This window comes from Halichoerus grypus, chromosome 15 (genome assembly GCF_964656455.1).
Source record: "Halichoerus grypus chromosome 15, mHalGry1.hap1.1, whole genome shotgun sequence".
NCBI classification, from domain to species: domain Eukaryota; kingdom Metazoa; phylum Chordata; class Mammalia; order Carnivora; family Phocidae; genus Halichoerus; species Halichoerus grypus.
Window position 1 is genome coordinate 6,476,772 of NC_135726.1, and position 20,305 is coordinate 6,497,076.

The 20,305-nt window shown below is 49.4% G+C and overlaps 1 protein-coding gene across 5 annotated transcripts in view; it reads right to left on the reverse strand.

Moving 5' to 3' along the window:
- Positions 1–20,305, reverse strand: part of PLCG2 (phospholipase C gamma 2) — a 172,260-nt gene that overhangs the window by 54,719 nt on the left and 97,236 nt on the right. For all 5 annotated transcript variants that reach the window (XM_078063830.1, XM_078063829.1, XM_078063828.1 and 2 more), the window contains 7 exons: positions 12,146–12,189; positions 10,011–10,083; positions 6,068–6,169; positions 5,137–5,255; positions 3,321–3,406; positions 1,745–1,865; positions 683–851 (listed from right to left, as the gene is read on the reverse strand). In XM_078063830.1, coding sequence (XP_077919956.1) covers positions 683–851; positions 1,745–1,865; positions 3,321–3,406; positions 5,137–5,255; positions 6,068–6,169; positions 10,011–10,083; positions 12,146–12,189 — 714 coding nt within the window. The remainder of the gene's footprint in view (positions 1–682; positions 852–1,744; positions 1,866–3,320; positions 3,407–5,136; positions 5,256–6,067; positions 6,170–10,010; positions 10,084–12,145; positions 12,190–20,305) is intronic.

The window sequence follows — 20,305 nt, forward strand, 5'->3', positions numbered from 1 at the left end:
ATTTGTAGTAACTGTAAACATGATATGAAAATATCTATGATTTCCCAAGCCCCACAAGCCCCAAGTGGCTTGTTGCCAATATTCACAATGGAAGGAAACGTTAAGTTTTACTTACAGGTTAATAAAAGTAAAGAGGCAACATTTTCCCCCAAAGTTCACACACTACCATACCCCAGATTCTAACTGTGGATTCTCTGGAGGGGTCTACAGAACCTCAGCTGAAAATCCTTTCCCTAGGAGACTGCAGAACAAGATAAGAGGATGCTGGTTCCCTTGATAGCCTTGTGGACCAGAGCTCAAACTTTCTAGAACACTCTCCCTCAGCCAAAGAAGAACTGACCTCTCCTATGCTTTAAGCCACTACATATCTGGTCTCTCTGTCTTAGTAATACAGATCCCCTCTCCCCGGTGTCCCTGGCACTCTCGGGCACGGCTGATCCTTCATCCCTCCCCATAGCACTTGGCAAGCCACCCCCTTCGTCCATTAGCACACGTCCATTAGCACTTCGTCCATCTCACACACTGGACTGGGACACAGAGGCACCTAGAGGTGAAATGACCTTGCCCAGCGTCGCTGAGGGAGTTAGCAAGGAGAGCTGGTGTGAGTCCAGGCAGTGGGACCAGGAGCCTGGGCTCTGAGCCACCTGGTCTCCTGAGTGACAGGCCACCCAAGGCCACCTACCTTGATGATGATCTTCTCTCGCAGCTGGGTGGGCGAGGGCAGCTGGTCCGCGCTGGCCTCCGTGGGCTTCATCAGCAGCTGGTCGCCAAACACCTCCTTGAACACCCTGGCCATGTGGCGCTGCTGCTCCACACAACAGTGCTCCTCGATGGACAGGATCACTGGGAAGCTGTGTGTGGGCGGAGCCAGCTCAGCTCAGCAGGGGGGCGGCGGCAGGGCCGGGAACCAGAGGTCACTGGTTTCCCAGAGCCAGCCTCCTCCCCACGCCAGAACCAGGGAGGCACTTGCACTTTGGGCCTGTAGGGGGCGCCAACGCTCAGCTGAAGACTTGTTGGGCGCCACCGAGGATGGAGGCGGGGCGGGTGTGTGTGTGTGTGTGTGTGTGTGTGTGTGTGACCGTGTGTGACTGTGTGACTGTGACTGTGTGTGTGTGACTGTGACTGTGTGTGACTATGTGTGACTGTGTGAGACTGTGTGACTGTATGTGACTGTGTGTGGCTGTGTGTGTGTGAGACTGTGTGACTGTGTGTGGCTGTGTGTGTGAGACTGTGTGTGACTGTATGTGACTATGTGTGTGAGAGACTGTGTGACTGTGACTGTGACTGTGTGACTGTGTGTGTGTCTGTATGTGTGTGTGACTGTGTGTGTGAGAGAGAGACTGTGTGGCTGTGACTGTGTGACTATGTGACTATGTGACTGTATGTGTGTGAGAGAGACTGTGTGACTGTATGTGACTGTGTGTGTGTGCACGTGACTGTGTGTGTGTGTGACTGTGTGTGACTGTATATGACTCTGTGTGTGACTGTGTGTGACTGTGTGAGACTGTGTGTCGCTGTGACTGTGTGTGACTGTATGTGACTGTATGTGACTGTATGTGTGAGACTGTGTGTGACTGTGTGTGACTGTGTGTGTGTGACTGTGTGTGACTGTGTATCGCTGTGACTGTGTGTGACTGTATGTGACTGTGTGTGTGTGAGACTGTGTGTGACTGTGTGTGCATGCACGAGGGCGTCTGTCCACCTTTCCCTTAAAGACGAACCACCAGGGAATCAGTCAACAGACCTTGAAGTGACAAAGGCATGGTCTTTGATGGCCTGCACGACATCATCAAACTTGATCTTGGTGGTCCGTGTCCAGCCGTGGTAGATGATGGGCTTCCCGTCGGGCCCGTCCCAGCAGTCCACTGAGGGAAGAAACGTGTAGTCTCAACACCCGGCTGTCTCTCCCCACCTCAAGAGTCCACTGATGGCAGCCACACTGTGGCGGGGAGGGGGGCAGCCAGCTGCAAGCTCGGCCCCGGCCCCCCACCGTGGCTCAGTCACTAGGACATGGGGGCCACACCCAGTAATTCCCCTCGGGGGCCGGCAACACGAGGACCCCTGTTATCTGTGTACATGCATTACTCATGCAGTTACGGGAAGACTCTGGTTGCTTAATTAAAGCTCCCCAATACATCTGTCCCAAAGAAACAAATTTCAATGTTTCCTTTTTTTTTTTTTTAAGAGATTTATAATGTGGGATTTTTTCTGATTTCACTTGGCTTGCTTTTTCTGCTAATGGAAATAAGAGCAATGAGACGTTTACTTTTTTAAAGTTCACAGGAAAATATTCAAACAGAACTAGATTATGTAGAAGGTGAACATCCCCTCTATTTTCAACCCCCAGAGGTAAGAGGAGCGGACCGTTTCAAGCTTGATTTTTTCACATTTGCTTTTTTCTGGGGTGGGGGGCATACACCAGGCAAACGTCTATAGGAATCAGTGCCAATCGAGTCTGATGCTCTGATGAATGTGCTTGATAAAACTGGAACTTCCATCAGTGCTCTGTGCCCTTTCTCAGCCCAGTACACCCGCCCGCCTTTGGTGGCGCGGTCAGGCCGGGAGGAAGCAGCGGGCTCCTGAGCACATCCAGGGGCCTCGATCGTCTGTGCTGGGGTGACCGTGAGCAACTATGAAAAGCAGCTGGGCCAGATGCTAAAACATAGAGGGCTCCTGCCTTCCTCAAATAACAGCCTGGAGGGAAGCTGAAGGAGAAAATAGCGTAACAAAGCCATCTTTGGTACTGGACTCCCAGCCCTGCCACTACATCAGGACATTCTCTAGATGCCCCAAACCACTGCCCCTGGGTTTCTTTTTTTTTTTTTTTTTATGTTATGTTAATCACCATACATTACATCATTAGTTTTTGATGTAGTGTTCCATGATACACTGTTTGCGTATAACACCCAGTGCTCCATGCAGGACGTGCCCTCTTTAATACCCATCACCAGGCTAACCCATCCTCCCACCCCCTCCCCTCTAGAACCCTCAGTTTGTTTTTCAGAGTCCATAGTCTCTCATGGTTCGTCTCCCCCTCCGATTTCTCCCCCTTCATTCTTCCTGCCCCAGGGTTTCTGACTCCAACCCGGCCAGGCTCGACACCATACCTTGTCCTGGGGGGAAATCTTCTGGGGAAAGGTGCCTAGCATTTGGTGGCCACGTCCTCCACCCCCAGATGCTACGGGCACCCGGGGCCTCCCTTTGCCTGTCCCACTCACCCCCACGACTCAGGCCTTTCAGACAACAAAAAGCATCGAGCAGCTACTTGGCAGACCTCAATTCACCGTAAGTGTCATCCCCACCGGGAAAATGGTACTCACGCTCAATGCAGCGACAGCCCATCCGTAGGCAGCGGATATATGCTTCCGTGGACGACTCGCTCCGCAGCTGGTCACCGGTGAGGTACCTGAGGGAGAGGAGGCGGTGGCCATGTGGGGGCAGGGCTGCACCTTGGGGCATCCTGGGGAACTTCTCAGCCCAAGTGCCCAACATCCTGAATCCTTCCTGTCTAAAAGATCCATGGTTAGGATCTGGGCCAGACACAAGCAATCGTGTGGCCACACCAGTCACGAGCTTTAGGCTCAAGGCCAAAATCGCAGGATGTGGACAACAGCCACCTTGGCGATCCTAGACAAGAGTCGAGACTGTGTATTCTTTGGAGGAGAACTTGGTCAAAGGGTATCAGGAGTGAAACTGACATATGGCAATCAATTAATGACCCTACTACCCCACCCACCACCACCATGGTGCCCACTAGGAGGCCCTTTGTCCAATGATGGGCCACCATTTTGGTATCAGGGCTCCAGGCCAGGCACAGGTCTTGAAGAACTATTGCTGGAATTCACTATGCTTTGAACCCTGTCCACCAAAACTGACATAAAAATGCGTATTTGTATGCACTTTCCTCCTCTCCGTGTCCGCACCCCCCACCCCTTTTAAGAGTTCACGTTCCTTCACGATCCTCCAGGCTTGGTAGGATTCAGCACTCTAAGTCAACGGACATGGTGGGAAAGAGAAAATCATGCAATCAATTTGCCCCCAAGAAGGTGTCACCTTCCAAAATGCTGTCTCTCTGACTTCTGCCTGTGGTGACACTTGGGAAGGTACCAATCTGCCAGGTGCCCAGGCCCCAAGACTTTCACCCTCTCACCTTATAAGCAGACTAAATAGGGGAACCTGAGTGCAACAGTCACTTCTCCCTTCCAGTCTACCGTCTCTTTTGCAATCAGGATAATCTTCCAAAAATGTGAACGTGAGTGTGTTGCTCCCTGGTTTCAAAGCCATCAGTGGCTCCTACTGCCAAGTGCCCTTTGCTGTGATTTAAATGGTTCCACTCAAGCAGAACTGCTGCCCTCCTCTCCTGCCACTCACCCTCCTGGATTCTACAGTCCAATCCCCCTCAGTTCCTCCTGCCCCTGGACCTTTGCACGTGCGGTTCCTCCTTGCCTCACCACCTGTTCTCTCATCAACTCCTGTTGATCCTTGAATCAAAGGAGGCCTTTTGGGGTACCTGGGGGGGCTCAGTCGGTTGGGTGTGCTACTCTTGATTTCAGCTTGTGATCTTGGGGTCCTGGGATCGGGTCCTGCACGGGGCTCCACACTCGGCGGGGAGTCTGCTTATCTCCCTCTGTCTCCCTCCCCCTCTGCCCCTCCCCCAGCTCATGGGCTTGCGCTCTCACTCTCTAAAATAGATAAATAAATCTTTAACACAAAACAGAACAAACCAAAGGAGGCCTTTTCCCCTCCAAGTACATGAGGACAGAGCTGCTCCTTCTCTCTTCCCTGCTATATCCCCAGCACCTGCAAGCACAGGGCCCAGCACAGGGCACACACTCAATATCAGCTCGATAACTCATTCAGTTGCTTTGCCGTGGCTACTAAGAGATGTCCGTGAAAACCAGCTTTACCAACTTGCTTTTTAGGGTCATAGAAAAAAACGTGATTATTACAGATACCAACTGGGAAAGGGCTGGGTGCATTCCCATGCCCCTTTCAGAAGCTTTTGTACAATCTAGTCTGAGGAGTGTGGCCTTGCACTCTGCCCGCTCCCACACGCTTCACCAGAGCTGGGCACTGACGCCCCAGCACCCCGCCCTTCAGCCGCCCGGCCCATCACAGGCTCACCGAGAAACTCACGTGTTATGCGAAGAGGAGATCCAGTAATGGGACAAGGGGTTGTTCATGTCCTGCATGTCCACCACGTCGTACTTCTCATCCCAGATGCTGTTCTCCCGCGAAAACAGGTACGTGAGGAACTAGGAAAGTCACAGAGACGAGATCCTCATGAGGATGATGAGGATGATGTGGATGGGTGGGGCCTGGATCTTTCTGGTCTCGGCCAACACAGGGAGATGGCAGATCTGATACGGGAACTCCTAAGGTCTCCTGGCCTCAGGTACCCGAATTTGTAACGCAGAATGCTCAGATTGCAACAGGATATACGGACACATGTTTTCACTCAACTGGGTAACGCTTCCCTTTGTAACGTGTAGCCTAAAATAGTCGATACAAGCGTACAGGCCTCCCACGGGTAAGTTTTAAGGCATAATAATACCATGAATATTTGTACTCAAACCACCCAACTAAAGCAAAAGAACATCACCGGTATCCAAACATCGAAAAGGCAGGAAATTTCCTACCCCAATTCCTCACTCACTCCTAAAAAAAAAATCAGATTGAGTGGCACGGGGCTATACTCTGCTGCCTGGGACCAGCCTTACGTGAGGCAGGAGTACTGCTGTTCTCCTCTCGGCCCCACCTCCCCTGCTGCTTCACCCCATCGACCTTCAAATCTGGTCACTGTGCTTGTGATTGCTAGACGCTCCCTGGCAGCAGACGTCCTCTGGCGGGGAAAGCAAAGAACCCACCCAGGACACACAGCCCAGTAGAGGATAAGCAAAACAGAAGACTATACTTCAGAACCTAGAAGAAAACCAGCTCTCAACCAACAGAGTCAACTGGGGGGCAGATGACAGCAAAGCCCTCCAAGCGGAGAGAACCAGAAAAACACCAGAGGTCATAGACGTGAATCAAAAAGTCAAGCCAAGTTGACAAGGAGCCCACTCACCTCATCGACAAACAAGAAGGGCTCGGCAGTTTCCCTCATGGTGTCATCGATAAACTTAGTCATCCGCTCACGGACTTTGTTCAGATCCTGAGCCCAAAGCTCCTTCGAATGACAGAGAGAACAAGAAATCATCAGAAAGAGGACTGGCAAAATCCTTCATCTCTCAGGATCCAGTTTCCCATCAAAGACCAAAATGTCAATGTGTTTCAGATGCATATGCAATCAAGCGCCACGTAACACTCATTACTCTGTACCTGACGAACCTTTTCTGTAAAGGACCAGAGGGTTAAATATTTTAGGCTTTGCGTCACAACCGCTCAATTCTGCTCCTGTACTGCAAAAGGAGCCGTAGACAATACATACACAAATGGGCATGGCTGTGTTCCAATAAAACTTTATTTACAAAAACAAGTGGTGGGCCGCATTCGGCCCACGGGCCATAGTTCGCCAACTCCTACCCTATGCCAGTTCTCTACACTGATTGGCGTGAAGAGGACGGCGAGCACAACGACGTCAGACTGCCAGGGTTACTCACTTGGCTGACCCTGGCAAGCTACGTACCCTCCCTGTGCGTCCTCCTCTATTACATAAGAATACCACCCAGGTGTAGTTTCTGTGAAAGGCTGTATGAAATAAGGTTATGGATTTATCACAGCATCTTGTACAGAGACATTGCTCCAATCCCAGCAGCTGGTACAAACAATCCTCCTCCTCGTATGGTTACCTGTTAGTCCATGCAACTCTGCAGGTCATACACTGTCATTTGAAAGAGGAGGAAAGGGAGGCTCAGGGTGTCACATGACAATCCCAAGTTCACACAACTAGTAAGGAGCTGAGTGAGGGTTCCAAATAAACTGACACAGCGTATGTCCTCTCTTCAAGAGTCAGCCAGGTAATGCTGCTCAGAGGCTTGGATGAGGTCGGAGATACACAACCAGTGGTTTAAGAACAGGTTCTGCAGCTTGGAAATGCAGAAGCCCGTTAGAAAAAGAATACACAATATAAAGTAACTCTACTGTTTTCCTCTCTAATCCCTAAAATCCCATATATTCATAGCCAAAAAGATGAAACATGACACACAGATTCACCTTTGACTCATGTTTTATGGGTTGTGAATATTCTAAAAGCCTTTCAGGATAATAAAAACAAATGTGCTACCAGATACGTGTGTGGTTGGATGGGAAGGGTCAGACAAGGATGTTTGAAAGAAACAAAGGCATAAGGACAGATACAAATGAGGTGGTGAGAAATGGCCTCGCTGGTACGTGGGTGGCAGATCAAAACTGAGCCTTTGCTGTTGACGCTTGCAAATCTCCTTGGATAGGGACACAAAACAGCCAGGAGGCTGAGGAACAGCCAGCTCATCTGCATACGATGTTTTAGAATCTTTGAATACTAGAACACAAAACTCAAATCGCAGGCTACTTAATGCAAACACCTCCCCAGCCCTCGGTGCCCCCTTCCTTCTCCTACAAAGCTTTTGCATTTATTAACAAGCACAGGTCCTTACCTAGTGTAACCTGGAATTAGCCTGGCTGGGTATAAAGAAATCTTCTGCCTAAAGAGCTTAAAATACCAATAATCTGGGGGTTTAAAAAAAAAAAAGTATCTATTTGGTGTGGGGTAATGTGCCAGGCAGCCATAATAATGAAAATGTTAAGAAGAGTAAAGGAAGGGAACAGTGATGGGAGTCAGCCCTGGGCACGGACTGCCTGCCGGGCTCCATGTTAAACCTTTTTCACACAGTGGCTCATTTTGAACTCCCACAACCCCAGGAGGTACATATTACTCTCCATGTTATATAAGTGGAGAAACTGAGGCTTCACGTCATTAAATACCGAGACCTGACAATGAGCCCGAGACCAACCCAGGCACATGAGTTCTGGAGACTTCCTTTTACCCGACCCAGGGCTGGGTTGTGGCATATTTAACTAGTCCCCCAGTGGGAACTTTGAGGTTACTTCCAAGTTTTCATTTCCGTTAAGGATTCTGCCATTACTTCTTTAAGGTAAGTTCCTAGAAGGGCAATTATTTAATCAAAGTATATAAACCTTTCTCCCCCAAAGTTTTTGTTTTAATTGCATATTACTGGGACACCTGGGTGGCTGAGTCGGCGAAGCATCTGCCTTCAGCTCAAGTCATGGTCCCAGGGTCCTGGGATTGAGCCCCGCATCATCCATCGGGGCTCTCTGCTCAGCGGGGAGCCTGCTTCTCCCTCTGCCCCTCCCCCCACTCGTGTGCATGCACGCTCTGACAAATAAAATCTTAAAAAAAAAAAAAGTAAAAAAGAAAAGCATGCGCCCCTCTCTCTGCTTTATGCTGTTGGGAGCACAGTACCCAGCATGTAAGGTGCACAGACAGTGCATTTGCCCCTTCAGTGCACCCCACTTCAGCTCTCGTCTCGGGGGGAGCAAACAAGCCCTCTCTTGGTCACTCTGGTTCAAGCCCACGTGGGGAAAGCAATGGCTTCTCCATGTCCTCGGTCCCCACTCATCAGGCACTGCGGGGCTACCACCGTTGTTTGGGCCTCCACGTAGCTGGCCTCGAGCAAAAAAAAAAAAAAAATTATTTTCTCTACAATCAATGAAATCTGAACGTGGGATATACATTGGGTGACATTAAGAAGTTAGTGCTGGTGGGAGAACAGGACTACTGTGGTTATGTTTCGTAAAAAAAAAAAAAAAAAAAGTATCTTGGAGAAAGACACACTGAGGCATTTACAAATGAAATGATACATAGTCTGGGGTTTGCTTTAGAATATTCCAGAGAGTATGAAGAAGAAGGGGAAGTAAATGAAGAAGAGGGGGAAGGGAAGGGAGGCACACAGGTATGGAGAGGAGGAGAGGTAAAATAAAATTGGAAACACGTGCATCATTTCTCCATCTGAGTGATGGGTACATGGTGATCCATGATGCCAGCCTGTCTGTCCACTTTTGTCTGTGTCTGAGGTGTTCTGCAGTACCGAGTTTTTGGAGAAGTAGATGAACTGAATATTGCTATGAACCTAAAACGGCTCTAAAAAAATAAAGTCGATTAAAACAAATAACAAAACCAAAAAATTAAATAAGGAGGAAAAAAATAAAGACAACTCCAGTGAAATATATAAAAAATTTAAGTACCTACATGTATATGCACATTTATACATACTCATACACATACACAAAGATCATTACAGTCTGACGAATTCTGGAAGTAGGGCTCCCATCCCCATTTACAGAGGAAACTGGGGAGCAGAAAGGTCAAACCACCTGCCTAAGGTCACACAGCTAGTAAGAGGATCTCAGGTTTCTCTCAGTTGAACCCAGAGTGTCTCAACCTCAGCACTACTGACCTTTGGGGTCAGGTAATCCCTTGGTCGGGGGAGGCTGTCCTGTGCATTTCAGAACGTAGAACAGCGCCCCTGGCCTCCACCCACTAGGTGCCTGTAGGCCGCCCAGTTGTGACAACCAAAAATGGGTAGAACAACTCTGATGGAAAACAACTGCCCAACACAAAACCCCTTCACTCCACCACCAGCCTGTCCACAAACACGCCGGAGACTTTGCCATGTGTCATTCGTTAAAGGACAGCTATGCTGTCTTATCCCCCAGAGGACCTGGCAGGCTCGTCTGCCCAGTCACAGCTTCCCATCAGCCAGGGAAGGCTTCGGGAAAGGGACACGTGCGATGAGCCAAGAGAAGGAGCAGAAGCCAGTCGGGGAGGGGGGGGGCACACGACACATTCCGCCCCGCTACCCTGGACCGCGCTCACTCTCCCCTTCCTCCGTTTGCGCCTGGGAAAGGGGCCCAGATGAGGCTGTTCTCTTTCCAGAGTCCAAGACACCGAAGCGGCCCTGGACAGGGAGCACTGTGTTTCAATCACAGGCCAGGTGGCAGGTGGGGAGGAGGGGAGACAGCGGCCCAGGCAGCTCCGCCCCGCTCCCCCAGCCCTGCGCGTCTCTCACCTGCTGCTCATGTAGGAGAAAGCGCTGAAAGTCGTGCAGGTAAACGGCGGAGGCGTCGGGCCGGTCGGTGTTGCTGCCCTCGGGGAAAGGGAGGGTATTTAGACAGGGCACAATCCACAGAAGCTGCCACCAGACACGCTGCGAGTCCCTCCCGGGAGACAAGGTGACAGACCCCACATCCCTGACGTCGGAGGATGCAAGGGGGGGCCCTGACGCCCGAACCCGGGAGGGTGGGGCCCAGGAATCTGCATTTCGCTGCTCCCTTGTGCTGCCAGCACACCCTGGGATCTGCAGAGCACCTCCAGGAGTGTGGCCTTGGGGGACGCAGTGCAGTAAGGCGATGCAGTGATGATGGAAAGCGGGGGGGCGGGGTGCGAATCCAGACCTGGAGGGCCAGGGAGGCTTTCTGGAGGATGCAGCAGCTGATGGAGTCTCAGAGAATGAGGAGGGGTCACGAGGAGGTGGAAAGGGTCTCGGGCAAAGGGAACCATATATGCAAAGGCCTAATGGAAAAGAGAAGGGGGAAAGGGGAGGAAGGGGGGAGAGAACAATGCGGGAGGGGGGCAGACCTGAGCCATACAGCAAATGCTTGGGTAGGGCTGGATGTGGACAGCATTTCGGGCGAGCCGATGCTGGAGAAGTGAACAGGGGCCCATCAGAGGGTCTCCTCAGAAGCCACATGCAGAGTTTGCTGAGCCAATGAGGGCTCTGAAGCAGGAGTGGGGGCCAGATGAAGCCCCCCCAGATTCTGGGTGGATGGGGAGAATCAACCCGAAGATGCAAGACATAGGCTTTGGAGCAGGCAGAGGCCCAATGTTGGGAGGATTTTCTGTTTGAGACGAGGGAACCCTTTACCCTGAATACAGGGAGACTCCACCTCAGCCAGCAGCCTGCTGACAGATGGCCTCACAGTAGAGGATGCTCGCGGTTACTGAAATACTGGGACCTCACTGGACTAGCAACCCTGGTTTCTATGGAAAGTGTTTCTATATAACAGAGCTTTCCAGGGAAATCTGTACTTTACCCTGAGCATTTGCAAGGTGTCTCTGTGTGTGTATGTGTGTATTGGGGGTCAGGGGGGGGGGTCTTTTTAAATACAGGAGATAAAAGACACTTTTAGCTGTTCCCTTTACTAAACACTCAGGGTTCAAAAGTCTAATGTCTTTAATTATGAGCATATCTGTAACCTTCTTTGCTAACCAGCCTCATGGTCTAACACTAACCCCTTCCTTAAAATACTGCATAAAAATCAAATCTGTTTCATATGTACTTTGCAGTCCTGAGGTTTCTGGTTTAGAAAGGAACAGAAGGGTCAGCTGCCAGAGTGTTCTCATCACTGAGGGCTGGTTCTGAAAAGCAGGCCTAGGTCAGCGTGTCACAAATCATTTTAGGTGCTATTAACTCCAGACCAAACATTTTCCCAGGCAGTTAGACTTGGGAAACACAGAACACTTCAAAAATCCCCCACTTGGGGAATTAGTAAGAATAGTGAAGGTCTTGGGGCGCCTAGGTAGGTCAGTCAGTTGAGCATCTGACCCTTGGTTTCGGCTCAGGTCATGATCTCAGGGCTGTGTTGGGCTCTGAGCTCAGCGCAGAGTCTGCTTGAGATTCTCTCTCTCCTCCTCCCTCTACCCCTCCCCCAGCTCACTTGTACTTTCTCTAAAATAAATAAATACATCTTTAAAAAAAAAAAAAGAACAGTAAAGGTCCTGAGAAGTCCCGCAGCACTTACACTGTAATAATAATACCATCATCACTATTACAAGCCCTTTGCCACCCCACACACCACATGAAGCACTTTATATGCATCGACTCATTTTAATTCACTTAAACCTGTTTAACCAGGAATCTCCCAAACTCCTTTCTGGGAAAGCAGGTCCTAAGGCATACAGGCTTCTCTACAGAACCTTCTAGGCCACCCTCCCACCACTCCACAAACCCTGTTGCTCTTCATGTTTATCCATGCCACAGGCTCGGGAAAGCCAATCCCCCTGCAGGAGACCTTGTCTGTGGAGACCAGTGGCCACCCACAGAGGTGGCCCTCCTGGCACCAGCTGGCCCAACTGGGAGGCCCCACAAGGGCACCTGTGCCCAGCACAGCCACCCCGAACAATACCCCAGAAGAGGTGCCTCACCCCAAGATAAACACGGAAGAATCTTTTTTGAATTCATCAAGAATCTGAAATAGAAGACAGAAGAAAAACACATAAATAAGAACATTAGACAAGTCAAGCCACTCAATGCAAATGAACAGTTTTTTATTAAAAAATTTTAATTGGTATGACTTATAAACAGACAAATATGGCAGAAACTTCCTTATGAAACAAAAGGGAGAAGTCTTCCTCACCCCCCTTCTTAGTCTTACTCCTGAGAAGTAATCAATCTCCGTAATTTGGTAGGTTTCCTTCCAGAATGTGTTTGATGGATATTCATTTAATTATATCTTATGGTACGTCTGTGTCTCCAAACTTTAAGCTGTTCATTTTAGGCTTTACATATTATTCCGCAACCTCAAACAGTCTTGCCTCACTACTTTGAAAACTTTGTATTCCATAATATGTACATCACTGATGTTAGGTAGCATTACTTAACCATCTTTAATGAGACTGTGATTAGATAAGCATTTGAAAAATTGAGGGCACGGGGCGCCTGGGTGGCTCAGTCAGTTAAGCGTCTGCCTTCGGCTCAGGTCATGATCCTGGGGTCCCGGGATTGAGCCCCACGTCTGGCTCTGCTCAGTGGGGAGCCTGCTTCTCTCTCTCCCTCTGCCCCTCCCCCTGCTCAGGCACACACACTCTCTCTCTCTCTCTCTCACTCTAATAAATAAAATCTTAAAAAAAAAAAAAGAAAAGAAAAATTCAGGGCACAGATGGAAATGCATCCACTGGCACGTTACAGGCACTAATGACATAAATGGCACTCTGCTCTGGACTCCCCGGCCCTCTTGCCAAGCTGCTTGGAGTCCAGGATGACACGTGGAAAACCAACCTTCTGGAAAAATTCTCTACAGGCCCCCAGGAAGCATCAGGAGGTCTGTGTAAATCTCCACACGTATGCATTTTTTTTTTTTTTCTGGGAAGATAATCTATAGCTTTAATCAGCATCTCAAAGAAATAGGTCACCCAAAAAGGTTAATAGCCACTCTTTCAGAAAAACTCAGAAGTACTTCCTTCTATTTACATGTGATTTACAGCATAGCTATTTCTTTATTTAAAAAAAAGAAAAAAGAAGGGGATTTGGGGCAGTGTGTGCTCTTTGGGATTTGGACTCATTTGCTGCTTAGATTCCTAGGTCGACCTAGTGTTTAAGGCCAGATCCCTTCCAAACCCAAACCCCAAGACTGGTCTCCTTATACCTGGAGAAAGCCCAGTCAATTATCCACTCTACTAGATCTTTAAAGCCAGCAGGTTCCTCTCCTTCTTTTCAATGAAGCACCAAAAAAGCTCCACCCCATTTCAGCCAGGTGGACAGCTGGGACAAAGGAGGTGCCCCTATTGCAGAGATGCTTCCAGAGCCAGAAAATATGGGGAGAAACACCCCAGCTTCCCCTCTCGTATGCCTGTGTCTCCATCCTGGTCACCCCACTTGCTGAACCTGCTGGCAGAGGCACCTGGGAATGTATTTGTGGGAATCAGCACCCCCAGGGTACAGAGCAGGGCAGGGAAAGGATTAAAAGCCAAAAGGCTCACCACTTGCACAAGCAGAAGCAGAATTCAAAGATGCAACACAACAGGACAGCTGTGGGGGTGGGGGTCACAGGGAAAGGAAGGTAGAAGGCAAGAAGATTCCCGGGCCCATCCAACAGAGCGGCCAGTCACACACCCACTGCAGTGGAGGCTGGGGAGAGCGGAGGAGCATCACGCGGTCTCTTTTGGACACTGCAGCGTGAGATGCAAGGCAAGCAGGCAGTTAGAGGGGAGAGTCTGGCTAAGCACAGGCCCTGCTCGGGATGACCAACCTTTAGACACCAAGAAATCAGAGACCCAGCCAAGGATGTTGTGAGCGAAGTGCGAGGAGAATGGAGACAAATGGCTTTGTCAGCGTGGAGGTCACTGGTGAGATGACAAGATGAACTGCCGTGGGGGTTGGGGGGGGAGGCTTGGACACGTGGCTGGGACAGGCTCAGGAGACGGAGAGGGGGAGGCGGGTGCAGACAGTGATGCTGCTGGTGCTCCTGGACAGGTCCCGGGGCAGAGAGACGGGGCAGCAGTCGGACGGGGGGGACGTGTCAGGGAGATTACAGCATGTGTTATGGGCACATATGTGGCCCCCAAAAGATCTGTGCAAGCCCCAACCCCTCCCCGCTCCATTGCGAATGTGATCTTATTTGGAAATCAGATCTTTGCAGATGTGATCAAGTGAAGGCAAGGTCCTCCTGGATTAGGACGGGCCCTAATGCCATGACTAGAGTCCTTATAAAGGGGGACATCTGGAGCAGGCACAGACCAGGACAAGGTGGCCACGTGATGACAGAGGCAGAGACGGGGGGCGAGGAGCACCCAGGCCGGCCAGCAAACAGCAGAAGCGGGGAGAGTGGCCAGAAGCAGATCCTCCCCAGAGACGTCAGTGGGCCCTCAGCGCTGCTGGCACCCGGACCGCGAGAGACAGAGGTCTGTTGTCTCTCCAGCCACTTAGCTGGGGTCTGTCAGGGCAGCCCTGGGGACTCACAGGGCTTGTCGTGAGCTGAGGCAGGGCAGCCACAACCTCAGTTACCCCCCGTGCCCCTCTCATCAGGAAGGCAGTAAAACAAACCCCACATCAGTCACAGACCCCCCCCTTTCTCTGGGAGGACAAGCAGGTGTTCCAAGATGACGTATCTAGAATGTCATGGGGTCAGAATTTCAAACCTCGTCTACCTTGGTACTTCTCCACTGGCCCATACGATACGTGCAAATGCACACAGAGTAAATAATGGCATCCTAGCAATGAGAGAAGAATATTCTAGATGCTATAGGCACACAGTGGAGAGACAGCAATTAAGTTATTCTACCACTACTGTGTGGGGTTATGTGGTCAAAGTCTACCAAACCAGGACATTGTTGGCTCCGTGTGACTAGAGGTGACATCCTTGACCCCTTTGGCCCCAGCAAAGGATCTATGAGGTCAGGGGAGATGTCTGTTTTATTAACCACTGTGACCTCCTGGCTCAAATGTGTGTTAAATGAATGCCTAAAATAATGGACAAATTAATTTTCTCTGGGGAAAGAAGGCTACAAGGAAAAGTCACCTTTGACTTCTGATTCCCAGGAGACAAGGGAAGGGACTGTGCCCAAGGATGGGGACTACAAAAGCAAGGGCCCAGAGGCGACGAGGTCAACCTGAGGTCAGGGAATGAGTCTCCCCACATGGCCGGCGGGGGGGGGGGGGGGGGGGGGCAGCGCACCCTCCAGGCTACGACTCGCCCTACACCCTCTGTGCGTAGCAGGTTACGTGAGCCATTCGGTGCCAGGAGGCCAAGGGGAAAATGACAGTGACTGAAAAAGTTAAGCAGAGATTCACTGCTGACTTCTGTACTGTGGACGGTTCTCCCCACCCCAACCACCCATTAGAATAATCTGCAATATTCTCTGGAATCCTCAGCCAGAATACCATGACAGAATGTGACTCACTTCCCACACACTGGCACCCATGTAAAAGCTCAAAGAATAAATATTAATCTTTCTCCTCAACGTATAATCATAGAAGGTTTGGAGACATTTTACTTATCTTTTTATTTGTATGAGCTTCCTACTTCTATGTAGTAAGTATGCGTTACTTTGCTCATCATACAATTTATTGAAACATCAGAAATGAATTTCCAATCAAGGGCTGCCTGGTCCTGTGCTTCAGCAGTGACGTATCAAAGGACCCCCTGGGAAACCCACAGACTCTGACCAAGATGGTCCTGTTGAAGCACCAAGGCCAGCTGTAGTCCCTTCTTCCCGAGGTAATTCTGCCACAGGAAAGGACGGGCTGTCCTGGGGGCCAGCTGTGCGCTGGATGCTCTGCTGGGGGACTGCTCTCGATGAGCCCTCTTTATCCTCTCAATAAGCCTGGAGGGTGGGTAACATCACCCCCATGTAACAGAAAAGACTGAGCATCTGGAAACTTAATACTGCTCTCAGCTACAAGTAACACGAAAGCAAGGTTAGTGCCACCTTTAAAAAAATTATAGCTAATTTTTTTTTTATTTGACAGAGAGAGAGACAGCGAGAGAGGGAACACAAGCAGGGAGAGTGTGAGATGGAGACGCAGGCTTCCCGCCAAGCAGGGAGCCTGATGCGGGGCTCGATCCCAGGACCCTGGGATCATGACCTGAGCCTAAGGCAGACACTTAACGACTGAGCCACCCAGACGCCCCTATTTTCTCTCTTAACAGGCAAACAAGCAATGGAAGACACCTACATTCAGAGTCCAGGGGGATGGTGACGGATGGTAGAAGGCTGTGTGTTCTTGTTTTCTGGTACCTTGCAGGGCTGGGAAGGCACTTGTTGTTTGAATCACACTGGACACGATCTGGGAGCTGATGATTATTTGGGAGCTGCTGGAGAGCAACTCTGAATCTTGGGTTTATGGGAACCCATGGTGGACAGAATTTTAAGGTGGCCCCAGGCTGTCCTCCTCCCAGTGTCCACACCCCTGCATTTCCTGCCACTTGCAAAAGTAATGGGATGTACATGATTATGTGTCTCGGACTGTAAGATGACGCTATCGCGGTTGAGCACCTGTCTTGCCGCCTTTGAGGAAGCCAGCACCCATGCAGGAGAGCCCCATCCATCAGAGGGAGCTACGGGCAGCATCTAGGAGCTGTGGGTGGCCTCTGGCCAGCAAGAAACTGAACCCTCAGTCCTACACCTGCAAGGAACTCATTGTTCCACAACCTCATGAGCTTGGGAGCAGATCTTCTTCCACTTGAGCCTCAGATGAGACCAGAGCCTCAGGCTGAAATCAGATGAGACCCCAAAGCAGAGAATCCAGCTAAATACCCGAGCTCCAGAAACTGAAAGAACAATGAACATCATGGTGATACTCTTATGCAGCTAATGCAGAACCCTAACACATTTCCAAAGGAATCTACCGGAGGGTACAGAGAATAGATCATACGGAAGGGCAGGGGGTAAAAACCGATGAACAAACAATAACCTGACCACCGCATCCCACAGGGGTGAAACTTGAATCCTGGACCAAGAGCAAGAAGGAAATTAACCAGCCATCCTCACTGCGGATCAGAGCCTGTGAGTACCTGATGCCCAGCTGCCACTAACCCAGTTTGGTGGGGAGGGAGCAGAGCAGCAGAAGCTGGGTATTCAAGCATTTAAGGGAGAAATAATACAAAATCCCATGAGCAGAGGGTTTGCTTCAAAATCCCCCGAGCAGAGGGAAGTGGGTAAGAGCAAGATGAAATAGGAGAGCCACGAGTTGATCACTGCTGAAGCTGGCTGATGGGTACATGGAGTTTGTTACACTATCACCTCTGCTGATGTATGTTTGAAATTTCCCTGGATACAAATGTTTTAAAAATTAAAGACAAGTTATCAGTGGCTGGGCACCAAAGCTGGGCAGAAGGGAACTCAAATCCTAGCTCTGCAGCTTATTGTATAGTAACCTAGTTTACAAGTTACTGTATAAACTCCAGCAAGTAATCTCCCGGAGACTCAGGCTCTTCATCTGTAAAACGGGGATAACAACAGCGCCTCTCACACAAGTAGAGAAGAGAATTAGATGCGCGGACGACACTTAGCACAGCACCCAGCGAATAGTTTACACTTAAGAAATGTTCGCTATGCTCTTTATTCATAATATTGTTAGTACAGCCCAGTTAGAGGCATATCACGGGGGACACACATGGGATTAAGTTTCTTGTCCTCCTGCTGCTGCCAAACTTTGAGAAGCTTTGAGGCTTGACAGCAGCTACGTAAGCAGGTGGTCGGACACAGGTTTCCTCAAGCTGGGAACCGATAGCTGCTGATGAGCAGGAACCCACTCCTGGATCTAGGCTGGGGGGCTGTCTATCACCATAAACAGCTCTGTCTCCCCAAAGGAGCCTAAGAAATCCAGCTGAGCCTCTAAAGAGCACACAGCTATTGCTTTTCTGTGCTGTGTGCTGCCAGCGAGGAACTCAGGAAGTAAATTATATGCTGACCCTAGGGGAGGGGCGTTCACCTGCACAAGAGTAGTGAGGTTTCTCAAGCTGGCCATTAACTACCTATAGAGCTTAGGGCTTTGTTATCCAAATTCCAAGCCAGTTCTACCCTCTAGTGCTAGAGAGCCAAAGTCTTTGGGGACCGGTAGGCAACATAAATTAGTAGAGAGCTGGGGGGTGGGGTGGGAGCTGGGCAAACCAGAGAAGGCTTGCTTCCTTCCTACTCCGAAGTCCTCATGGGGAACTCAGGACCCATATATAGCCACATGTCATTTTTTTTTTCCCAAAAGAAGCAGAAAATCTAGATCTTAATGTGGAATCTCTTAAGTTTTAAATGTAGGCAATTCATTTTAAAAATATTTAAAGCATTAGGCCAAGTCCAACAGAATGCAGGCTCAATGTGGTGTTCTGGCCAACAGAACCAACCTCTGGTATGGATGTTTTCCCCCCAAAACTGGGCAGTCTAAGTTATCCCCAGAGGATTCGGGCATTCTACAGAAATCTGACTCAAACGTCTTCTTCCTCTTCTCCCTCCCAAACACACGCACATTAGCCTTAGAAAGAACTGTAACAAAAGTGCAGGTTGAAATAAGTCTTACGTGGAATTTTATCACAGTGGAAACAGACCACCAATGGGTTAACCCGTGCTGGCAGATGAATTAGCTTTTGTGCAAACCTTATTCTCAAGCTTCGCCTGCCGTCTGTCTGAGACAGCATCCTGAAATTTCAAGGCAACCGATTATAAAAACTGTTATTTGCAACTACTTATCTTGAGTGAATCGAGCTTTTCTCAATCCCGGTCAATTGCGTAAGACAGCAACTGTCATTATTCTGGATTTCACTTGTACATTGTCATCAAAACATTTTCATTGTTCTCAAGAACTGATTTTAAATAAAACAGATTTTAACCTAAAAAACGTGTTTTGATCAGCTTTTATACAGTTTTTTTAAATTAAGTTTTCATATAAAAAAGGGCAGGCAGGTTATATAATTTAAAAAGTTTCATAACCAATGACCTGATTTGATACCTTTATTTTACAGAGGTGGCTGAGTGAACGGGAAAAAGATGACTTTCCCCAAAATCACTTGTGGTCAGCCAAGGTCAAGCTGGGGCTGAACTCCAGGACTTTCAATCCCCAAAGCCTACAGAGTCTTTCTACCCTATTTGGCAAACCAAGAACTAATATGTGAAAATCAACACAATGCAATGGAATGTTTTACTCTATAAAATACTGTATTTTCGTCCAATCTAGGCAGACTAGAAATGCTGCCCCCATTTCTTTGCCTCAGATACATCCCAAATCCCACAGCCAACGGTCACCTATCAAGAAGCCTCATCCTGTGCCCACTGCAAGCCTGCATGCAGAAGGCAATTAATAAGTGTGTTCTAGCAACTGTGTGTGTTCTTTTTTTTTATAAGTAGGCATGGGGCTTGAACTTCACAACCCTAAGATCAAGAGTAGCGTGCTCTACCGACTGAGCCAGCCAAGCGCCCCCCTTCTAGTGACTTTCATATGCTCATCATTTAAAAATGCCTGCACTATTGACCTCCCCGTTCCAAGCCCTCATTCAATCCTCCCTAGAGCCCGGTGGGGCAGGAATCCCTGCCCCCGTCACACAGATGAGTAGACTGAGGCTGAGTGTGGTGGGTGGCCAGCCCCGGATCACACAGCTAGTTGGAGAAACCAGATCTCTGGCTCCAAGTCCCACATCCCCTCTGCTCTGCAGCTCTGCTCTGGACCCACCTCTGCCACCTGCAAAGCCCTTTTCCGACAGCAGAGGCTCCTGTTTGTGGGGTGTGCACCACCCACCAGGCACTGTGCACCATGCACTGCACCGAACCCCACTTTTTAAGCTTTACACTTAATGGAACTTTTTCTTATCGTGAAAGTAATGTGCTCTTCGGAACAAGTCAAAGAAAATGGAGGTGTGCAAAGGAAAATGCAATCCTGTCTCCTGCCCATCTTCCCAAGCCCCTTCAATACACAGACAAAATCAACATTAGTGTGTATTCTTCCATACTTTTTCCTTTGTTCATAAAACACACAGAGACACATGGAGGAGGATTATTATATCCTGGTTTTGGTTTTGGTTTTTCATCAGACCTAGTTCCTCGCTTGAATCTGCCGCTGGCTTTGCTCACAAAATATCATGAACATCCCTCCAGATCAAC